Source organism: Charadrius vociferus, unplaced genomic scaffold (assembly GCF_000708025.1).
Source record: "Charadrius vociferus isolate BGI_N301 unplaced genomic scaffold, ASM70802v2 scaffold15, whole genome shotgun sequence".
NCBI lineage: Eukaryota > Metazoa > Chordata > Aves > Charadriiformes > Charadriidae > Charadrius > Charadrius vociferus.
This window is the reverse complement of record NW_009650064.1, coordinates 808,764-832,135: the sequence shown is the minus strand read 5'-3', so window position 1 is coordinate 832,135 and position 23,372 is coordinate 808,764. Positions and strand designations below refer to the sequence as shown.

The 23,372-nt window shown below is 36.7% G+C and overlaps 1 protein-coding gene across 1 annotated transcript in view; it reads right to left on the bottom strand.

Moving 5' to 3' along the window:
- Window positions 1-557: 557 nt before the first annotated feature.
- ANGPT1 (angiopoietin 1) overlaps window positions 558-23,372 on the bottom strand; it is a 163,664-nt gene continuing 140,849 nt past the window's right edge. The window contains exons 8-9 of the mRNA XM_009891800.1: window positions 11,039-11,169; window positions 558-718 (exon numbers count right to left, since the gene is read on the bottom strand). Of these exons, the coding sequence (XP_009890102.1) occupies window positions 558-718; window positions 11,039-11,169 (292 nt within the window). The remainder of the gene's footprint in view (window positions 719-11,038; window positions 11,170-23,372) is intronic.

Sequence of the window (23,372 nt, the reverse complement as noted above, 5' to 3'; positions counted from 1 at the left end):
AACATAAATCTATCGACCATTAGAATTCAGTTCTTTTAAGAAAAACAATATTGGGAGTGGTCACCTTGATCGCTTTAAGATGAGTTTTAATAAAGGTGTGTCTGTAATCCTTTTTCATGGATATAATGTTGGCATTTCACAGTTGAATAACATTCTACTCAACAGACTGTGGTTGACACATTTCAGTTCTTCAGATTCTGATGCTGTTGCTGAATAATCTAGCATGTTTTTGTATCTCTTATTAAAAAAAAAAAAAGGAAAAAAATAGAATATCCACTGTCAAGCACCAGATTCAGGCAGAATAACCAGATCCAGTTGTTCATCTCTGGAAAATCATTGCAGCCACCTTCTTCTAAACCAAGCCTTACCCAGTCATCAAAACGTGGGGTGACTGTTGAAGAGTTTTTGCAGGCTATGGGGTGATAATGAAGCAACTTTGCATCATTCATACATGTTGCTTTCAAGAAGCCCTTCACCTTTTACTTTCAGATTGTGATAGCGGTGCTGCTGAGGGCACTGTCGTCCTGGTTTGTTCTGGGATCCACAGCTGAATGCCTTTAGAAGTCCAAGGGCCGTATCATCATGGTGGTGGAGCGCAAGGAGTAGCTGGGGCCTTTGAAGTAATGCCACTTGATGCCATTGAGCTTTCCGTGATTTTGCCCAGCTGTGTAGAACATCCCATTGAGATTGGAGGGGCCGCAGGCATCAAACCACCACCCTGAAACCATTAAGACAAACAATTAAACTGCAAGTGGACTAATACTTCTGGTGTGTGTGGGGGGAGGTACTTTTCATATTTTCCTTTTTTTGCTCTTTTGAGTCGTTCTGTAGCCAGCAGTACTGGAGAATGCATGGTTATATTTACAGAGTTGGAGAAGTATTTAAGACCTAACTCATTCCGGTTTCATATGCAGTATGTGAAGCAAGAACAAGAACAACAAAGACAAATAAACTGCTTTGCATGTTTAGACAGTATTACAGTTCACCCATCTCATGTAAACCTCAGAAAAAGACTATAATTCATAAATATTTTGCATAAATACACTTGTTTCATTATTTTGAGCATAAGCATATTTTAATTTTATTTTCTGGTCTTTTTCTGTTGCTTTGACTGTGATTTTTTAATTGCTCAGACAGCTTGCTTTTACTGTCATGTTAGATGTTCTTAGCAAACATGGGTTATGAGTATGGTGGTGCTGCCCTATTATAGTAATTACAACATTATAGTAATGGATAATCAGTATTCAGAATGGTGTACAAGGAGAAAGCTAGACTCTTTCTTTAAGGTTTATGATAAATTTATAAACAAGACTCAGCAAAAGAACAGAAGAATTAAGTGAAGAAGACAATTATAACCCTGTAGGACGCTGACAGTTAGTCAGAACACCCGTGTGCATGGAGAGATGATTTACATGATTCCCTGAGTGTGCATGCATTTAAATGACAGTAAGGCCAACTTCAATCAAGGTATACTCATTGTGTGTACAGTTTGGGCCAGAAGAGTGACATTCAGTCTTAGATTGTATTATTTTGGATGTGAAAACCTATACTGTCTTGAGCCTTATCATCTTGATCTTGAAATGTGCCAAATGCTTTTGGGTCAGCAGTGTCAGGAGGGTCTGAACTCAGATCTATTTGAGATTTACTCACTTCTCTGCAAACCATCTAAGCAAATTCCCATCCAGCACCTAGAAAACTGACAAATGCCCGTTCAAGTTTTTACTTTTTAAAAAGAGGTTTATAGGTACTTTATTTACATGTCTACGGATAGCAGAAAATTACTAGTTGCCTGACTATCATTGACTACAAAAGGATATTAAAAATGTTACTGACTGATATCAAAGAAAGTTGCTAACTGCCTTTTCTTTCTGTTTTTCTTTAACTGTCCTTTCACAGCAAGATGTGGTTTCCTACTCACTAATCCTTTGAACTCTGTGAAAAAATGCATATATTTTATTCTACTGGAAAGACAGTGCAAGAAATGTCTTGCCCAGATGTTTGTGATTCTAGTTTACTGATCCAGCAGCTGCACTGTAAGGCTGTTCTGAAAAGTGAGGTGACACATTTTAAAAAAAAAAAACAAACTAGAACTTTGCTTTGTGAGGGCAAATCAGCAGTCTGCTTTACAGAATGGCCATGTGAACAGTTGTGTTGGCATGACTGGAGCCGTAGTAAACTGAGAAGTTAGGATAAAAAAGAAGTGTAACAGCTCAGGAACTTTTCAACCTTAGTTTTCTTCCAAAGAAAATGCATGTAGAGCCATACCTTTACCTTTGTGAGTGCTCTGTTAACATAGCACTGAAAATAAATCAGAAATATTTTTCGAGTACTTCTGACTCTTACTAATAATGACAGAGTTTTTGCTACCATTTGTATAACTGAATGCAGAAAATTCTAGCTTGCTAGAAACGTAGGTGTGGTTGCTAACCGTATGCAAAAAAAAAAGTCATCTCACCTTTAGACTTCTGCAGTGAAGATATGCATATATGTCTTTAACCAATGGGGAAAAGGGAGTCAGTCATGAAAAACATTATGAATTTTCAAATCTGTTTTAAATTGTTGCTTCAAGATTAAATTAATTGGTAAACTCTCTTGTCTACATCCCCAAGGTCTTTTCTTGTTAAGGTGAATTTTAGATTGCCATGGGAGTTACAGTCTTAAGGAAAACTCCAAATAACATGAAACTTGGCAACACCAAGATTACAGAATACAAATTGATGAAGATAAACTAGGTGACATGCTGACTCCACTGAAAGTAGTGGGAGTTTTGCTGTATGTCTTGATGGGAATAGAACTTTCTCTCCAACACCTTACAGGGTAGCTATGTAATATAACAAAAAGATGCTTAGTTCCGACTAAGGAAGGCAGAATGAATCCCCAGACTGAAGAGAGCTAATATTCCCAATGTCAAAAGTATATTAACCTTAATGGCTAGGAGCTCTAGCTTACTGCTGTTTTTTTTTTCATAATAAGACCCACAGGCTTGGTGAATCTTTAGCACATTTTATGCATCTTTCCATGTAATACGGTTTTACCGAACGTTTGTCTTCATGTATGAAGGCAAATAATATCACAAAGATGAGGTGGTGGCTTTTGCTTTTGGTGGTTAAATGCAACTTTATTTTAAAAAGCTGTTTCAGTCTGCATGTCACAGGATTGCAATCTTCCCGGGACTCCCTGCAAACCTTTTTCAGGTGCCACTGGTAGTGGCAAACTTATCATCTAGTGAGTGGCTACTAAATTCTGCAGGTGTCACTGTGGAAAGAAATGCAGAATTTTAAATTTTCAGTATGTTTCCCACTCTGACTTCTGGAAATGGAATTAAACTAGGAGAAGCTCCTTTTAGACAATGTGCATGGCCCTAGTGAATCCTCCAATCTCCCCATATTCAATGGTTAGCCTTTTATCTACCTATAATAAATGCATTGTATGAAGGTATTTTAAACTATGTCTTACTACTACTGATATGATATTGACCGTGATTAGCATTCAGATCCAGTGCTTACTCTGTCCTTTGTATTCAGATCCATGTAATTTATGTTTCTAGTCTTGTAAAGTAATTTCTTAGATTTTGGATAATACTTAGTGGGCTTTTTTCAGAAGTAACACTTCATAATGAAATCTTGAGGGAAGAATTTATGCCAGATAAATTCTGGCAAACTTCTATTTTGATGCAATTGACCTCCCTTTGATTACAATGTTGTACCTAAGGGGGCAATAACCAAAGAAAGAGAAAGTCATACAGCTGATGTTTTACTGTAACCAGAGTATAATCTTGTAGAAACTTAAGACAAAGTTAAACAGAGAAAATCTAATCCTCATTTTTCAAAGCTGGAACACAGATGCAGCTGGGTTCTGTTTATGGTGTTGGGATGAAGACATGGCAAGCTGTGCTAGTTACCATTTCATCTTAAAGGAACAGCAATAGATGCGTAAATGGGCTTTTTGGGGAGAAGGTTTTCAGCGGTGCCCTACAAGATCTATGTTAAAAATGGAATGAGCCAAGGAAACAAAGAATTTTATAAAACTTTTGTGAGGACCTGCTCAAATGTCTTATCATAGATTTCTTCTAAATAAATACTCTTTTCAAAATGCATTTTAATGAGGATCTTTTTTTTTCTGTTATACTGTTCCTATTAGTGACACTGTATGGATATTTTTGAAGATGCTTCCTAATACTACATTAAAATGTCTGTCTTTATTTGAGTGGGTTTTTTTCACCACAAGGTTATTTCTCTCCATCCTCCCCTGCAGTTCTCTAAAAGCTCTTCATTGTCCATAGTGTCTCAGGTTGTCACAAAGCTTCCTACTCTATATCTCAACACCAAAATCCACATCTTTAAATGAATGCAAAGGAAATGTGTTTTCAGACAATTGTATATTGGGGCAAAGAGTACAGGAAGCAGCGACTTTCTTGGTAGCTTTGTAGGAAGTCAGGGAACATAAAACAAAGGTTTCTGAAAGAGATACCTGCACCACTGTCATTGCAGAAAACACCAAATAGAGGAGCTCCAGAGCTGTGAGACAGTTTGACCCAAGGGAATACTCCCAGTAGCTAGGTGTTCGCTCATTCCCTGGAGTTCACAGGATTTTCCTCCCATGAAGAACCTTGTTTATTTTTCACTACAAGGTAACGGCTTTCCCAAATAAGTAACAACTCTTCTTGGAATAGCAGTAAGATTTTAACACCAGAGATAGCTTTTGGCAATGATTACCATGGGATATTTGAATCAGGCATGAGAATCACGAAGCATGGACATTTTGAGAAATAATAAGTGAAGCAAGATTTTAAAGTGACTAATGAAGTGGTGACGAGGAAGCTTTCATGAGGTTATGAGAATTTTTATTCAGAAACACAGGTAGTTTCTTCAAGTTGTTGTGACCATTAAGTCACTAATTGCTTATTTGAACTGAGGGCCAGTTCACTCTTTTGAGGTTAGCCCACTCCTAATAATTTGTATAGTACAAACAGCACTACGGTCTCTGTTTGCAATAAAGATCCTTAGGTCATAAAGTATATCGTCCAAACAAAAAATATTTTAGATAATACATTGGTAAGTTGTTTGAAAGTTCAGCTATACAAATAAACATGAATCCCTGCTCACGCTTTGTGGAGTGTTATGCTTTGGTTTTTAGTTAGTGTTGCTGTTACTTCTGGGAAGTTGTTAAATTTCATGTCAGCTCTTTTCATTAAATAATTGTATTTTGACTGCTTCAGTCTACTTCAGCCACCTATCACCAGATAGTTCAGCTCCACAGACCTGCTTGTACTATGCCTTTGGTCAAATATGAATATATATTGAGTTAATTTCTACAAGTTCTTACAAAAATCTACCTAATAAAAGAGCATTGCTCAAATGAGTAGTCATATTACAAGAAAAAAACTATGGCTGTCTTTTATAATGTTTTTCTGAAGTCACAAATATAATTTTTATATGATAGAATCTTCTCTGTCAAAAGCAACATAGAAAGGTTTTTGTATGCCAAAGCTAACAGCTTTTCTTTGTTGGCTTGCTGTACAAATTGTAATTAAGCATGTATGTATGTAAAATTCTTTGTTAGTAACCTAGTGCTCATCAATTCATGAGTGAACTGTAAACCTAGCCTGCACTGGAAATTCGCTAATGACCACTCGGGTTTGATGAGAGGTTCTTAGTTGCCTTTTACACACTAAAAGAATAGGTGTCTAAACCAAACACATTTGATGGCAGTCCCTTTCTTCATACATCTGTCTCTGATTTCCCTCTGGAGTACACTGAATGCCTCCAAATGCAGTAAGATCAATACAATCTATTCAATAAGACTCAAAGTATGTTTGAACAGTACATTTGTATGAGTTTCTGGGATAAATGAATCCAATGAAAAGGCAGTATTTATTTCTAGCCCTCTGGGTTTGTCCATAAAGTTTAGTGCATTTGGCAACAAAGCCAATGAGAACAATTTCTAATGCAAAAATATTGAAATAGTCTTCATTGTTCAAAAGGCATAACAATTTATTTTATGAAAGATTTCAGTGTTTCTTTCATTCTGTACTTTAAAGAAGTTAGATGGTAGTACTTAGGCTCTGTTTGACTTTGCATTTGTAACTTCTCAGCTAGAAGACTGGGTGCAGCTTTGGATGACACCTCAAGCTATATGTGGATCCACTGGACAGAGTCCAAAAGAGTGAATGTAAGAGAAAAGATTTAGAATTGTTTAATCCAGAATACAAACGACAGATTGCCCACAATCTCAATTTCATGAAAAAAGCTGCTGAAAAAAGCAGCTTTTCAAAGGAATGCAAAGGAATGTTCTATTCTTTCCAGTGATGGAGGATAGGACAAGATGGATCTTACTTAAATTATCAAAGAATTAGTTTAGTCAACAAATAAAGATTTCTTATATTAAGGGTAGCCAAACTCAGTAGCAGATTATATTATGACAATGAATCTCTTTTACTGCAAATCTTGAAGATAAACAGAAAGACAGAAATAAATAGGTGGAGAAGAGTTTGTCTTAGAAAGGTACTAAATGACCTCTGGAAGTAACTCCCAGGCCTATGTTGTTTTATTTATTAGAGTATTGGAGTGACAAGACTACCACTTAGCAATTGGTACTTGACATTCTGAAGATTAAATCAGAATTTAGCTGTCAGGATATAAGATTAAAAGGCATTAGCTTTTCATATCAACTGGATAACACAGTCCTTTTTATAAGGACCTTTTTATGAGGTAAAAATAACATGAAACTTGCAGACTGGTGACCATGTTCTGATCTTCTAAATATATCAACAGAATAATTTTTAAGTTAGTCACTTCTTGATGTTCTCCTAATACTTTATTGCTATGATCCGTACTTAACCCCGATAAACATAGCAATATAGTAATGATTTCGTTAAAAGTTCTGAGTAGTCATATGCCTAATGAAATATTTCTAATATTTCTAGCATAAATCAAACAATGTTCCAATCACTTATTATCTGCATGGTGATTATACTTTTCTGTCAAAATGTTAAGCAGTATAAATGATACTTCATGAATGGTGTTTTATAAGTAACTTCTTTATAAAAACAACAATATACATAAAACCTAAAAAATTATGCCTTCCTATGTAAGTAGATGTATATCCAGGGGTTTGCATTGGATACTTTTCAGTGTGCTGAGGTTTCTACTTTTGAATTTTTTGTTTCAAAAAAAAAAAAAAAAAGGAACTGTGGCTTTTTTCTGGTTGGTTAATATGTGGACAGATTTCTATATTCATCCACAAACTTCCCTCCAAGTCATGAGAAGAATCCTCCGTAACATTCTTGCCAGAGATTCATAAAATTCACCACTTGGAGAAAAAAGCAGTTAAACAACAGGCAAAGAGTGCACCACTGTTTGGGACTGTCATTGAGCAGTTTCTCACTTAATAGATGAGAAGTCCATTGAGGATTGCTAAATACATGGGAACTGTCTCTGACTCAGGGAAGTCCCTGGGATGCAAAAGATACTGGGAAAATACTCAGGGGAAGCATCGTTTATTTGCATTGTTCTTATGCCTGTCTTGAAGCATCTGCTGCTGACTGCTGTCAGAGACGGGAGACTGCGGCTGGATAGACCTCTGCTTCTAGTGAATAAAAAAAGTTATTTCAATAATCCTATGGTGTTTCAATACTAGGAAAACATCTAGAAAGTCTGCCCATCACTTTGTCAAGCTATTTCAGGGATCAGAAGTTTAGCTTATCACCTGAAACAAAGTAAAAGCCTGTGTGAACATCTCAGACTGCAGCCAATGGAAGACAAAGCCAATCACCTTAAGACTCTTTCACTATGGGCCAAGTTACCATGAGTCACTTTCCAGTGACTGAAAATGATTGCACAAACAATTCTTGGGGCTCAGCTGACAGGTGGTATCCTGACGGGATGCTCTAACGTGGCCTTGTGCCCATGAATCTGATCCAGAAATGTCAAGTGCTCTTCTATTGGAAATCTATCTGAAGTGCCTTGGATATCTACTCAGTGCTTCATTCACGTGACAGTTTGTTACATTTTAAGTGCTGTTTCTTGCAAAAAGCTGTGTGTGTAGCTCACTGGAGTACTCTTCAGAGTAACGCTTGAAATGATATGGGGATATAACCTTTTGTTCGGTTTACTGACCTGAGATACTGTACCAGTTCTTAACATGTATTTTCATGATATAATTTTTTTTTTTACTATTTTGATCAATGATAAGTTTAAATGAAGAAGTAATTTGAATAAATATACTTTGTCTGCCTTTAAAGTAAATGAAACATGCTTAGTTTAAATGTTCCAAGGCACAAAAAAGCAGCTAAAACATTTAATGACTATGTAAAGTTCACAGGGCCTAAGAATCCAGCTCATGCATGTACTTTTGAAGCCGTTCCCTAAAATCAACATTAAGATAGAGTCAAGTAGCATAGCATAGCTCTTGGAAGAAAAAGAAACACACACACACTCACAACTCTGCTGATGCTACTGTATTATTCTCCCAGTATTTAATTTCTTATTCTAGGGAAAGGGGAGGAGAGAAAGGAGGAGAGAGAATGATAGTTTTGATATAGACCAAATAAAACTGACAACTAGTAAGATCACAGAGAAAAATGTGTTTTCCTTACATTTTTATTTTCAGCCTTGACTATAACCATATCACAGTCTTGAGCTTCAGCTTATCTCAGCCTTTATTCCTGACATAAATATATTTGGTTCACCTCGTAGAGATAACAGGCTCACCCAAACTGTCAAGATAACTAGGAACCTGCCTGTAGATTTCATATCATTCATCATTAAAGAGCTCTCTGTGATGTTGCCAAAACTAACAGGGTCTGATATCTTTTGGAAAAAAAAAAGAGGTTTTCCAAAACCTGTTATCATTGCTACTTTTCTTAATTAGTCTTTGTCTGTGGTACGAAACTGAAACCTACTCATTAAACAAATGTTTTGGTATTTAATTCAATTTCTGATATTTCTAAGGAATGAGAAAGTAATTTCAAGGAGCAAAGAGTAGCAGAGTGTTTGAGGAGAACTCTAGCAAGATTAAAGTCTTTCTCTTCCTGAAGAACTACAAATTACTCAGTGCTGTACAGCCTATCTCCAAAAGAATAGTGCTCAGAGTCCAGTCCAAAGGACTAGACTCATCTGTCTCCAAAAGCTCACTGCATCTCCTTTCACTCTACAGTGATTTGCTCTATTTGTGGTTTCCTCAGCCTTTGGTAATTCCCTTCCTCCTTATTCCTTTCATTTGCTAGCAATATATTCCAATATGTGGTTTTTCTGCTGATTTACAGGACTGCTGCAGCAAAATATATGTGAACCTTGTGGAATAGTTGTTCAACAGCAGGCTGACCTTAGCAGGGCACTGACCTGCCACAGAAGTCAGGGCAGGAAAATAAACAAAACCCTCAGCTCCCAGATTTAGCTGTCTGGGAGCAGAGGTATTTCCAGGCAGCTCAGATACATGAATGAGTCTGCACTTCTGCACACAACTCAAGTTTGGGAGCTTCTCACTAGACTCCGGTCTGCCCTGGAAGTAAGACATTTTAATTCAACATGGTCTTTAAAGGGAAAGGTCAACAGTTTTGATTAAACTATTGACATCTTATCCATTATCTGTCTCCAGAACAACCTGGTTAGCTTCTTTTTTTTTACAGAAAGGTAGTCTCTGATCACCTCTCTACTGGAAGAAGCTTCCCACGCTGACTTTTAATAAGATATCACTAAAGCAAGTTAGGAAAGTTGGAAAATTTGGCTCCTTAAAGACTTTCCCAGCTGGGACATTTCCAAACAGCAAAAGAGAATGGGAAGCTAGGTTGTGTATTTGATATAAACTCCCTGTGATGGGAACCCATCTTCTCTTAGCAGATGATAGCTTTAGAAGCTCATATATGCCTGAATGTGGCTTGAGCTGGATTCAGTCAGAGTGCCAGTAACCACAAATAATAGCAGTTTAACAGTCTGATCCAAAATGATGAATAATTTATATGCTGTAGGATTTTTTCCAGGAGAGTTAGAAATCACTGAGGGAGAGTCTCCGAAGAAGATCAAATGTGAAGATAAGAGCCTTTCTTGGTCATACAGTCAATAAACAAAAAGAATCCCAATTTAAGCTTTCTGCTTTAATGTGGTGTCCTAGAGATCAAAATGAGCTTACCCATATAGGGACTAGGAATAAGTATCATTTGCCAGAGAAAGTTCTTTCTCTTGTGCAGAGCTTTAGGTGTCTGTATGGGGAGATAATCTCAGATATTCCTCCTCTGCGTTGCAAGGAACAAATGGCAGCCATATACCTGCTGGCTGTCAGATTGACTTGGAGTTTTAAACTGTCCCAGTATAACTTCCCTGTGCTCTCCTCCACCTTTACTCTTCTTTCTTTCCTTCTGCAGTTCGACTCAGCTCACCAAGGATATGGTTTTAAATCTTCCAGACTTGCTGAGTGCCACAATTTGAACAGGGGGTTGCAGGTCTAGTCTTTCACAGGTGAGTGAATTAGCCTTTACATTAACTATGTCTATATGCGTATATGCATATACACATTATGCTTGTATAAGACAGAAAGCTGAATCATTATAATTATTTCAAGAACAAAATCACACCCCTAAGTGAATCATATAATGTATTCCAAGACCAGATTCTGATTGTGTTTAGACTGTGCCTTCTATTATCTGTTTCCTTGCATATTCTCTCTTGTCTTTCTGGCTGATTCTCCCACTTCTCACAAATTTTCTTCCCCCCTTCTTCATCTCTTAGCTTCTTCTCTCTTACTTTGCCTGTCTTGCCTCAACAATAACACTAACTTATGCCTTCCCCCTTGACATTGCAACAGCTTCAGTGCGGAAGTATACTGACTGCATCTCCGACTAATCCCTTCCCTGCTGTTAGGAATCTTGAGGTATTGGCACTACCACAATATATGTACAGAAAAGAGTAGGAGTAATAATAGTAAAAGGAATTTTCACACAGTACTTACACATCCATGAATGCAACTTCATCCATGGTTGCTTTAGGAAAACACAGTAGATTCCTGTCTATGTATCACATATTTTCAGAGTTGTTGTACTCACCTCCGGTCAACATGAGAGCACATTTACACATGCAGTTGTCGTTGTCGGCATCTTTTGTACTGAATTCAGCACCATGTAAGATCAGGCTACTCTGTTTTCCAGCTGTTCCACTGTGACCTTTTAAATAAAGCCTGAAACAGCAAAAGAAAACAATCAGGGTCACCAAAAAAAAAAAAAAAATCCAGATATCTTTCCACATCAGAGGTGTGTTGTATGAAGTTCACCCATAAAATTCAGAAATGTCTTGTGTTTTGGTTCAATGTCTTTGTTGTTTCAGGTGTAAAATGGGGACATTCCGAGTTTTTCAAGGTATCTGGGGTAGCACTTTGTCCCTGCCCCAGAGTAGAACTAAGCACAAGGAATCTACACCAAAGTGGAAAATGCAAAAAAGTGGAGGGAGTCAAACAGAAAAGAGAATGAGGAGAGGTGCCCAGAGATCTGGAATACACTGACAGAATAATGGAGTATTTGAGTAGCTGGTCTCTTTACTGTGGCACAGAAACAGCACTCCCAGTTAACAGCAGCCACATTATTAATCCCTGTGCTCGAAAGAGGATTTCAGCAGTTTCAGAATTTTTAATTCCACTAGTTACAGCACAAGCCAGCAACCCAATTCTGCCAAAGCTGTCTCTGAGTGATGAATGGAGAATAACTTAGAGTTCAAGCCACAAAAGTCTTCATGATTTGCAATGCTAAATATCCCTTTTCTTAAGGAGCCTTGTCAACTAGTTGAAACCACAACCATGAGCTAGGAGTCTGAGCCCAGCTCCAGCAAGTAACAGAGAGTTGGTGGTGCTCAGTGCTGTAATGTCCAAAGCCAAGGGATGCTGAATGAAGTGCCTCTGCCCCAGCAAGGAAACACTAGGGACCTGGGCATGACTGACCTGAGTTGGCAATTGCAGGGACATGCAGGAGAAAATGCTGAAGAAAGAAGAGAAAAGAGGAGAAGGGGGGAGAACGGAAGGGAAGGGAAGGGAAGGGAAGGGAAGGGAAGGGAAGGGAAGGGAAGGGAAGGGAAGGGAAGGGAAGGGAAGGGAAGGCGAGGCTGCACACAGCTGTTTCCTTTGGTTTTGCTTAAGTACCTCTGTGAGACAGACATCACTGGGAGTTGGATGCTCATAGTAAAAACTACTTCCTGTATATAGCTACCTACATCAGACATCTGACCAGTATGTTCTTGGTTTTTTTCATAAAATATTGCTGGAAGAGGAAGGTATCCTTTGCTATAATAGCTTCATATGCAGGAAGGAGGAGACAGGATCTCAGTGTCTACTGGAAAAATATGAAGTCATAATCTTTACATCCTGGGAGCAAGCCCTAGCCACTGGAGCAAGAGAGAGGGAAAGCAACATCCCTCACCTGTCTCAGTGAAGCTCTACAGGCAGGAATACATGAGCCACAGCTAACCAAGAATATGATTTGGTATCTAGTGGGATAGACTTCTCCACAGAAGAGAAGGTGAGAAACATCTGTTCTGTTTCTTTTAGGTTTATTGAAGAGGGCCAAGTATATCTTTTAAATATCAAATATAAAATGCGTAAGGATCCACAGGAGAAGAAGCAGGACTTAAGTGCATAAAGCAGGAAAGATGCCTCTTTCTCTCTGAGATTTACAGCTGGGAGTGGTATCCTATAAAATGCCTTCCACACTTTTTCCATAAACACAGTGAACAAGGACAGCAGTCACTGATTTTTGTTGCTGCCTCTTAAGATTGTAGTATTTTTATCCAATGACTTTAAAGGAATAAAAAAAGTAAATGCCTTTACCAGAGTGTCACTCCTCCGTTTGTTTAGATGAAAGAAAGATACTTTGCTTCAAAGTGGTCACAGTGTTAACAGCAGGAGTAAAGAGTATCCCTAACCCCTTCTAGCCTACACAGTAATAGTTAGGCTATTGGCATTTTTCTGAGATAAGGAGGAGAGCCTGTCCCCCAGACTGAAATTTAAATAAAACCTGGTTCTCCCACAGAACTTTGGGTTTGGAGCTCTGCTCATGACAGGGAGGAGACGGGGGACATAAGCACGGTGTGGTAGCTTTCCTTAATCAAGTGCATAGCTGCTGATTATTTATTTATTTATTTATTTTTGTCTTTCATGCATCTGTGGGTCAATATTAGACCAAAACAAAGCCAATCTGATTAAACTTGTCATGAAAACTCATTACAGAATAGCCTTCTCTTGATATCCCATCTCAAGATGAGAAGGCACACAACCAATACTTGAGGGTCTTAAAAAGTCTGAGATTCACACTTTCAGACAGACTTAAACTTCCCCTAATATTTGGTGAGATTCTTCCTATGTGTCCTTTCTCCATCTTTAAAAATTGAGACAATAAACACTAAGCACGAACATGTTAAAACAATAATTTATCAAGAAAATAGAACTGTCAGGGATATTCTTCCAAAGTAGTTATACTGCCTACCTTCATTTGATTTTAATGTGCATGTCACCTGATCTGACCCTGATGATTAAATACCTTTTGACTTAATCTTTAGAGCAAATATTATAAATAGATAAGTACACAAAAATACACATAATAAAATTCTTGTATTAAATATAAATACCATGGTAGTCAAATACCTTTGGATAACACAAAAATGCATAATAAATAAAAGATCATAAAGATTCTTAAAAATTTAACAAGGAACAGCCTAGGAAGAGGAATCTAGGAAGGTCATTGCATTATGCTATTGTCTAATCACAGTGGCACTTAGCCCATAATTACCATGTTGCTCTATCAAAGGATGCTTGTTTTTGACAAGATTAGTCTAAGATCTGTCTTTGCTCATGTTCATTTCTTTGTTCCATACAAACAAAAGGCTGGAATTAATCCCATCTTTATTCATTGGACTTTTGCCTTGTTTTGCAAGCTGTGCCTAAATTTTTGCAGAACAAAATAAACTCTGCTGAGGTTGTGTTGATAGAAAAATTACTTTGTCACATGATATCTGCAATCTGAGTTTAAATGGCCATACATCCTCACTATATCAGCAACACCAAAGCTCACAGAAGCCTCATAAAGTCAGTATAGAACGCAAATGCTGTTTACTTAAATCAGACAATGTTAGTCAGATCTTTTTATTAACAAACAACACTATAAAACCCACTTAGTCCAATAAAAAAAAAAATCATATAATGTAGGAAAACAATAAAGAAGTGAATAATATTTGGTGTGCAATGTTTTCCCCAAAGGGGTAGGGCATTAACATTATTTACAAGCTCATACTCTTGCCCTGATATTTTATAAACATTCCACTCAGCACAGATTTAGATCTTGCCAGTTATGTTTGAATTTCCCTCATCACAATTGGTCTACTAGGTCTCCAGCGACTTTAAAAGGACAAAGCTTAGCTCTGAACTCCAGTAGGCTTACCATACTGCAGCAGTGTACACATGAGCCGTAGGATGAAACAGTAATTGTCTTGCTTTGGGCCTTTCTCCCTGAATAGATGTTGCCCAACAGTCTGGAAAAAATGATATTGCAAAGTAGCAGGTGCCAATCAAAAACCAAAAATTGGTCATGAAGCAGTCAGTTGTTCTCTTTCTGAGCTTCGGTTCAAGCCACAGGGGTCCGAACTAGCCCGGCTTGAGACAGCAAGTCTGCATAGCACTAGGGCAACTGACGAGCCTGCTAGCTCCCAGGCAGCAGTAGGTATCTTACCACTTAGGCTTAGGGTGTTGGGGTTTTTTTGTATTCTCATATTTAGATTGGTAGGATTGAACCTTTAAAATAAACTCTAAATAACTACCAAGACATAATTTCCCCCACTTAGAAAAGATGTCGATTCAGACTGGGGTTCCTCTTGCTTGTTTTAGAAGAAGACAAAGAAAAGGAAGTTAAAAATAAAAAGCAACTCATTCCAGTCAAAAGTCCGGGGGCAGTTTCAGGACTACATCTCCAGTCTTCCCACTTGCTCACAGCAGGGAAATTCTGAAGATCAAGGAAAGCAGTGGAAACACTGCTTAGATTTACAAATTAGGTGGGAAAAGCAAATTCATGCTCAATCAAGCAAGGAGAATAAGTCTACTTTATCTGTATACAGTGGAATTAAAATAGCGACAAGCTATTACTAAGTGTTAGCAAGTAAATCATGAGTAAATAGGAGTAAGAGAAATGCTGCATATGTATATTAAGTTTTGAGAACTTCCGATGACATGTTTACAAAATTCTGAAATTACTACAAGGAATATAGCAGTTGATACCATTCATTTAGAGACTAGCAGCTTTCCTAGTCGATGGACTTAAGAAGAACAGCACAGTAAAAAAAAACCCAACAACTGTTACCTCTTATCTAGTATGAGTGTTAGAAATTCCCTTTGCATTTTTTCCATGCGATATTGTAGCAATGGCAGCTTGGGATCTATACACACAGATGGTGAGGAAGAACTCTCTTAAGAATGTTTTCGTCTCACCATTCCTACTGTGTGACACAACTTGACTGTCTCCAGTGCCTTGAAACAGAAGGTATATTTTGTGGAAAGAATAGTTCTACAAATATTACATAAACAACTGCAGGGCAGCCTGAAAAGCTATTTCAAATTTACACTAGAAATTTTTCCTTTTGAAGTGATCAGATCACTTGGAAATCTTCTTTCAAGTATATACAGCTTAGGTGTGTTCACACCATGTTTTATGAGTTTAACAGATAAACATGGGATAATTCCACATAAATTACAAAAAAAAATATGTATATTTCTGCAACATGCAGTTGTGAAGATTGCAACATACAGAATCAGCTATTAAAAAATCTAGGAAACAAATGCAATCATAAATCCATGTGAAAAAGTTTTGTGCTAAATATTATTAAAAGTGTAAGAAATGGTTTCTGCTTCAGAGCTTGCATATAGGACACCTGACCTTAGAATTTCTATTTATTTATTTATTTTTACTAGAACCAGTGGAGGTCTGTAGGACTCCCAGAATTTAATGTTAGCTACTTCTTTCTCTAATCTTTTTTCTGTTGGAGTCATTAGAGATCACTCAGTCCTTCATTTAAAGCTGTCCCTCAATGAAATACCTAAGAACTCATATCTTTGTTGATGAGTAATGCATACTATGTCTGTAAGTAAACGAAAAACATACTAGCTTAGTGCAAACATTAACAATTATCATGAAGAGATACAGAGTACCATCTCAACTACCTCAGTGTGCACGGTCTTAAGTAATTTAATGAGTTAAGATAAGATCAAATTTCATCAATGCCACAGTCCTAAAAATTCGAGAACAATTCTCTATGACTGGAATTCATAAACATGAGTAATGGCCTAAGATTCTTAACCATTAAATAGAGAGAAACAGGAGTCTTGAAATAGGATTTAAAAGATTCAGCATGATGAATGGAGAGGGACACATCAAAGCTTGACTTTGGGAAATACTGTAGAGGGATGCCTCCAAATTCCCACCTCCCTTTTGTCTGTCTCTTAAAGCTAAAATGTGTCTCTCTGCTGCCTGCTTATTCCACGTGGCTGGCAGGAAGGAATCCCAAATTCTGATCACTTCTTGAGAGAGGCGTTGTTAATTTTGATGGAAAGGGTCGTTGAATAAAATGAATGCATGTGGAACAGAATCCTATGCCCAGAATTTCCTGTTCTGAGCCCTCTCCTCACTGGGTTTCCATTTTTTCCTAACTTCAATAGGAGCGGAGGGCACCTACATCTCAGACCTTCTTCTAATCCACTGGTCAACACTTACACCTGGTGTGTGGCAATACGGCTACACAGATAAGTGTGGACAAATACAAGCTCACACTGAGTGTCCTCCATGTTAAGCATGTGAAAGGCATCTTTGTTTTTAAAACCTATATGACTTATTGCGGCCTTTCAGTACTTAAAGGGGCCTACAGGAAAGATGGGAACAAAATTTTTAGTGATGCCTGTTGTAATAGGACAAGGGGTAACAGCTTTAAACTAAAAGGGGGTACATTTAGACTAGATATAAGGAAGAAATATTTCACAGTAAGCCTTGTGAAACACTGGCACATGTTGCCCAGAGAGGTGGTAGATGCCCCACCCCTGGAAACATTCAAGGTCAGGTTAGACGGGGCTCTGAGCAACCTGATCTAGTGGAAGATGTCCCTGCTCATTGCAGGGGAGGTTGGACTAGATGACCTTTAAAGGTCTTTTCTAACCCAAACTATTCTATGATCCTATGACTGCCATTATTTTGTCCTCTAATTTTAAAATGTCCAAGGTTGAGGAGGCATTTAACTTGCATCTTCCATCTAGTTCACATTTGCATCTAAACTTTAGAAACCTACTCCTAAAGACGCTGAATTTGGTAGAGTTTTATGAATTGCTGTGTTAGTCAACTGAATTCCGTTTGTAACGATATTTACCTGATTAAGTCCCTTTGTGAACCAAAACCCACTGGCATGCAACCATTCAGGAGGACCCAGTAAGAGATTATCCTCAGGTTACTCTTTCAATTCTAGACATTAATTGCAGTAATACTAAGTAAAGAACAAACCTCAAAAAAACCTCAAAACACCAGATAACAACTTTATTTTACTTTTTTTTTTTTTTTTTTTTCCAAAAATGCTTTGATTAATTACTAGGGGGTCACAAATCATTTGTGATAAAATGTAATGTCTACTGAAGTAATATCAAATGTTGTTGTCTCCTTATAAAGATTCCCAATGTGCCTTTTCCTGAACATATTACAAAATTGCATGGTCTCACAATAGTAACAGTTGTCCCTGAATAGCAAAAGCATCTCTGTAATAAAGACATTTTCCAAATATTTGATGATAGATAATGTGTTCTGAACAGGGGACAAAATCTGAGAAAAATTCCTGAGAAAAACTGCTGTCACTGATGTTGAAGCTAATATGTTTGCCAAAACCCTGTTAAACATGAAACTAAATATAATGTGGTAACTATTTGAGAAGTCTAACCCTGGTATTCAACCTTTTCATCATTTAATACTCCCACTAAAGTATGAAGAGAAATATCCCTTGTGTGTCCTGATTCGTAAATTCAGCAGAACGACCATCTCCTTGTTGGAGATAGAGCATAAGCCATCTGTAGTGATTGGGGAGATCCCTGTGACTTTGAACTGTTCTGGGTTGCAGAGCAGAAGGCATCATAATCAGTGCTTTTGTCCCTCAGATTATGACTAGATTGCCTGGGCACCCATTTGCATCCTTTTCTATGTTAGGAAATAAAGATTCTTCTTAAACATAACATACTTTTTCAGGGAAAATATTTAATTTAGGTTTTATTAAGCAGTGCATACTGTCTTTATGAAAACAAACAAAATTAAACCAAACCCCAATATTTCATCACAAATCAAGATTGGTTAACTAACAAGACCTTAACACCAGATGAGGTAAGTGATCATTAGAAGTGAAGTAAAAGGCACTCTCAAAGAAAGGAAAATATTTTGAAGAAATTGAAGAAACTAGATAAGGTGGAGGGTGACAAAAACTTGTTTAGTCACCACTAGTCTCACAAAATTTTGAGTTGTTGCTAGCCCATTCATCTGAATTGCAAGAACAATTCACTGCCTTTACCACTGCTCGTCCTTGAAGGACCAATGTAATATTATCAAAGAGAAGAAAGAGAATGTCACAGCTGGTGTCTGACTGGAGAAAAATAGCAATATTAACTGTAAAAGCCTAACAATACTTAAATTTTCCCACTCCTAACTTTAATCCAAACTTGAGAAACAGTGTACATGGTAAATTCATGGACTCTATTTAACTTTATTATATTACTAATAGAGTTTGTAACTCTGCAAACAGTAGGCATGATGGTTCTGCAAACTGTCTAAAACCTGAATAATGCAGTAAGTAGCTCTGACATCTTGAACAGAATTTTAATTTGTCTTTTAATATTCTTGCTGCCAGCACATGAATATAATTTCCTCCCACAATTCCTTAAGAAAAGCATAAGGCAAGATGACCTCTGTATTTTTCCTTTGCTGCTCTGTAGCAATGACTCACTGCTGTAATTATTAAGTTTGACATTACTGCAACTCCTTGCCCATTCTCCTGTTGAGACAAGTGAATTTGCCAGCCAACAAAATATTAATTCAGTATATCCAGAGTAAGAACACGTATCTTCCATTTTTAAAGATAAAATGATAATATTAAATACAACAATAAATGGAAATGATCAATTTTTTCTTTAGGATTGTTTCAGTACAGCCTGTCTGTGGGACAACAAACACTACATGGTAGAGAGTTACTTCCCTGGGACTGCACACTATTAACAGAAAAGCTTGTTTTCTCTCTGAAGAGCTCCTTCTAACTTTAGCTTGTGTTTGAGCCAGGCACACCTAACAGGTCAAAGGAGAAAAGTTTATTGTGGACAGTGAGCAAGCAAACATAACCCAGCCATGAATAAGAAACGCAGCTACACCTTACAGCAAACTATACAATATTCTAGTGAGTCTTGCTGTTGTACTGAATGTGAATTTATACAAATAATACAACAAATTTGCTTTTTCTATATTAAATTTCTTTAATAATTGACTAAAGAGCTGTACTAATTGGGAACAGCTATACTGAGCAGGGATAATTAAAAGACATCCAGATTTACTGTCAGAGAATTTTTTCCTATTATAAGGCAAATGGACTGTCATACCACTGTATGCAGACAAATGGGGCTTTGTCACAGCTTACAAAAATGTTTAAAAATATGTTTATTCTGGAGAGTGAACAAGCAAACATATGCTTCTACTACTTGAAATTCATGTTACAGAAGCCACAGAAACAGTCAGTGTGGCAGTGTGAGCTGCTAGGTTTGCAGCTGATGTTAGTAACTTAGTGGTGATGGAGAGGAAACATACGGCAACACTGGTTTTTACAGCTAACAGGGACAGAAACATATTTAAAGGCTACTATCACAATGATGTGTTGAGCAGAAATAATTCCCTCTACTCTAATCTCTCACCAAATACAGCACAGAAGAGATACATTAATCTGATATCACCATTTTCTGTTAAAACTGTTTTTCAACACAATAGTTATTTAAACAAAATCACCCACCATTTTTTTTCTCATGGAAATCTGATATGAAACTTTTCAGTTATTAGATTTGTTACTTTTTTTATTAACAAAAAGTTAAAATCTTGCTATAGAAAACAATAAATCTCACTCTCCCACCAGCTGTATAAATGCTAAGACTTCCTCTTGCTTCAGAAACTACCACTTTTGTTCTGATTCATGGCTGCATAATACATAATATGTTAATTTAGAAAGTTTAGGGACTGTATTAATTTCAAACTTGAAATAACTAGAGATGATCAATGTTTTAGACAGACATATAAACACTGAACATATACTAAAATGATAATGCAAATTGTTTTGATAGCGCTGAAGATGGATGAACTTCTTAAAAAATAAAATACAAAACTAGAACTTATCTGAACATTTGCCCAGGATGCAGGCAAAGCCAAAGTTAGAGAAATTTGGTTAAGTTAAAATGTAACTTAAAATGTAAAAATGTTTTTCTCCCTACTCAACTACACTTCTTGGGTTTGGCTGAAGCCAGGAGCAGAAATGCCAAAATTGATTCTCAAGGGATTTTTCAGCACAGAAATACAGGGACCCTCCAGCAAAACTCATATTTTAAAAGTTTCTTAGGTTTGTATAAGTAATCAGACTTTCTGCTGCTTATCTTTCCTGAATTGCTGAACCTTGTGATGTTTGTGTATTTTTATTTAAGGATCTGTTTTACAGTATTAAAGCTAGTGGAAAAGTTCAGTGAACATTAGTTTGAAATTTTATTTATCTGCAAATTGATTAATCCTGTTTGAAAATCCAGCAAAAGAGACTTACAGAACTCCAGTAAAATTTAAACTTAATAATTCTTCCAAAATATGTTTGAAGTTCCAAATGTCTCATAAATATAGTTTGTTGAAATCTGTGGAGATATATTGTAATAGTGGATTTCATAAATCTATGCTTTAGTTGCACTGAGGCTGACATTAATTACCCACTGTCATCCACAGAGGTTGTACATTATCCTAATTAACTGTTTTAGATAAAATAGAAATGGAAAATTTCATGTATCAGCATGCTGTTAGTGCTAAGTTTACTCTGATGACTACTGCAGAGATACTGATTTCTTGTTACACCACAGTGTCACTGAAAAATATCATTTACAGGCCACAGTAAAATATCTATCACACAGTTTATTTAATTGAAAGTAATTAATCATAAGTAACTGTAAAAGTTACAAATATCATAGATAGACCTATGTTAAAAATTTATATAAAACTTACGGAGATATGTTGGGGTTTGGAAATTAATGTGCTTAAACAGTATATAATCAATGTGGTTTGGAGAGGGTTTTAAGGTTTTGATTTGGATTTTTTGTGGGTTTTTTGGTTGTTGTTTTTTTTTTTATTTGTAAAGATTGTCCTGGAATTATGGCTGAAATTAGCTACAGTTGTGCTATAAGCATGTTATGTACCACAAGTGAACCTCTACTGTTGGATTATGCTAATTAAAACTTTGCTACATTGTGTGTTATATAGAGATGCAAAAGAAAATACAACTAATTGCATCTTCTTTATTTTTTCCCCAGTATTTGCCTGAAGCTATAATATCAGTAAAACCTATTTAAGGATGCCTGTTATTAATTTATAATATCCTTTTACAAAATAGAGTTTAAAAGTCCTAAACCCCTAATATTTTCAGAAAAAAATGCATTATCTGTGCACTCAGCGATTACATATTCTCACAGTTTTCAGATTCACTGGAATAACAAACTGCGATGCTTATTACAAGAAAATTCAGAGGTTTATTTACAGGTAAGATTTTTTTCATTGAAAAGTCACTGTCACAGAACTGGATGAGTTTTGTACATGCCTAATGCTTGTGGTTCCATATGTATTTCATTTTATTTTTTATTTTTATTTTTTTTTAAATTAATAAGCAAAATAAATAAGTTTCTAAGTGGAGACAGATTGGTTTTTCTACCTGGATACTGGACCTTCACTGTTTTCTTAATGTTGGAGGTTCAATCAAATGTTGGTACAGCTTAGCAAAAAACTGCAGTCTACCTGAAACAAGTCACTATCTCAAGGATTTGGACTATCTTTCAGAGCAGAAATTGAAGTGATATTTTAATTGATATCAGCCCCTTCCTTAATATTAGACTGTTTCTCTAAAGTTCCACGGTCATGATAACATCTCAGGTCACAAATCAGGCAATGAGATAACTAACCCTTAAACAGGTCTGCCCTGAAGGAAAAACAGATCAAGAGTACTACCACAAACAATTCAGTTTGCTATGAGAGAAAGTGGTAAGAGTCAGATCAGAGAGGAGCAGAAAAACAAGAGCAAAACCAAGGACAGGTGGTGAGACGATGTCTTTAGATTCCAAAGATCTTGCATAACACAAAATGGGACAATGTCCTTGAAATAACCTGTTCCAAAAGTGCCACTGAGGCTGAAGTACCTGCTATAAGGAGACAGCTCTCGCGATTCACTTTATGGAAACATTTACAATTCTACACAGTGAAAAGTAAAATGCTGCCATTCTGTTCAAGAATTATGCCTGCTTCACACAGGCTTATATTGCTTGAAGTTGTGTGTAATGGCTAAGGCTGTTGGCTAAAAAAGCAATGAGAGGCACACTAGGTCATAGAATTCCTGGCTTGAAATACGAGTACCGAACTTTGTTTTTCTCAAATTGAATGTTGAATGAGGTGTAACCTGTAATCACCATTAAGAAATTATTTAAATACTGAATTGGACATAACATCTAGATTGAATAACCTTTTCCCCATGTTTCCACTGGCACAATAGTTAATTGAAACTGTGTAAGATACTTTAACATATCTATGGGTGATTTTTCTCCTTGTGAAGAGCTTGAATGTAAGGAAATGAATCATTATTGATAGAAGTGGAAATAGTCTGCAATTAATTTTTCATCAATTTTTTTGATTGTTTATACTTTATTCTGTGCTAGCAGTGCAATCTTCTTTTACAATTGCGCTCCTTTGGGCATTTGCAGATTCAGTTTTTGAATTTTTTCCAGTGTTAATGACCTAATGACCCTCTCAAATCGTACTACAGCATAGCTATAATGTGGCTGGAATGGAATGAGTTTGCAGCTGCCAGAAGACTACGATTTAAAGAAATAACTTAATGAATAACACATTAAAATAAATATTTTGTGTTCTGCATGAGATTTTCAAGATTTATGATGGGATTCGTGTCAAGAGATGTGTGCTTCCAACTGGGTGAATCCCAGAGGAAAATGCAGGGGTGTTTGGGGGGGATATTATTTTCAAAGCAAAATGTTAATCAGGATTTCCATTCACTTACCTGTGTTTCAAACTGTTCAGTCCTGACAAATAACCCAGTTCACAATTTATCAAT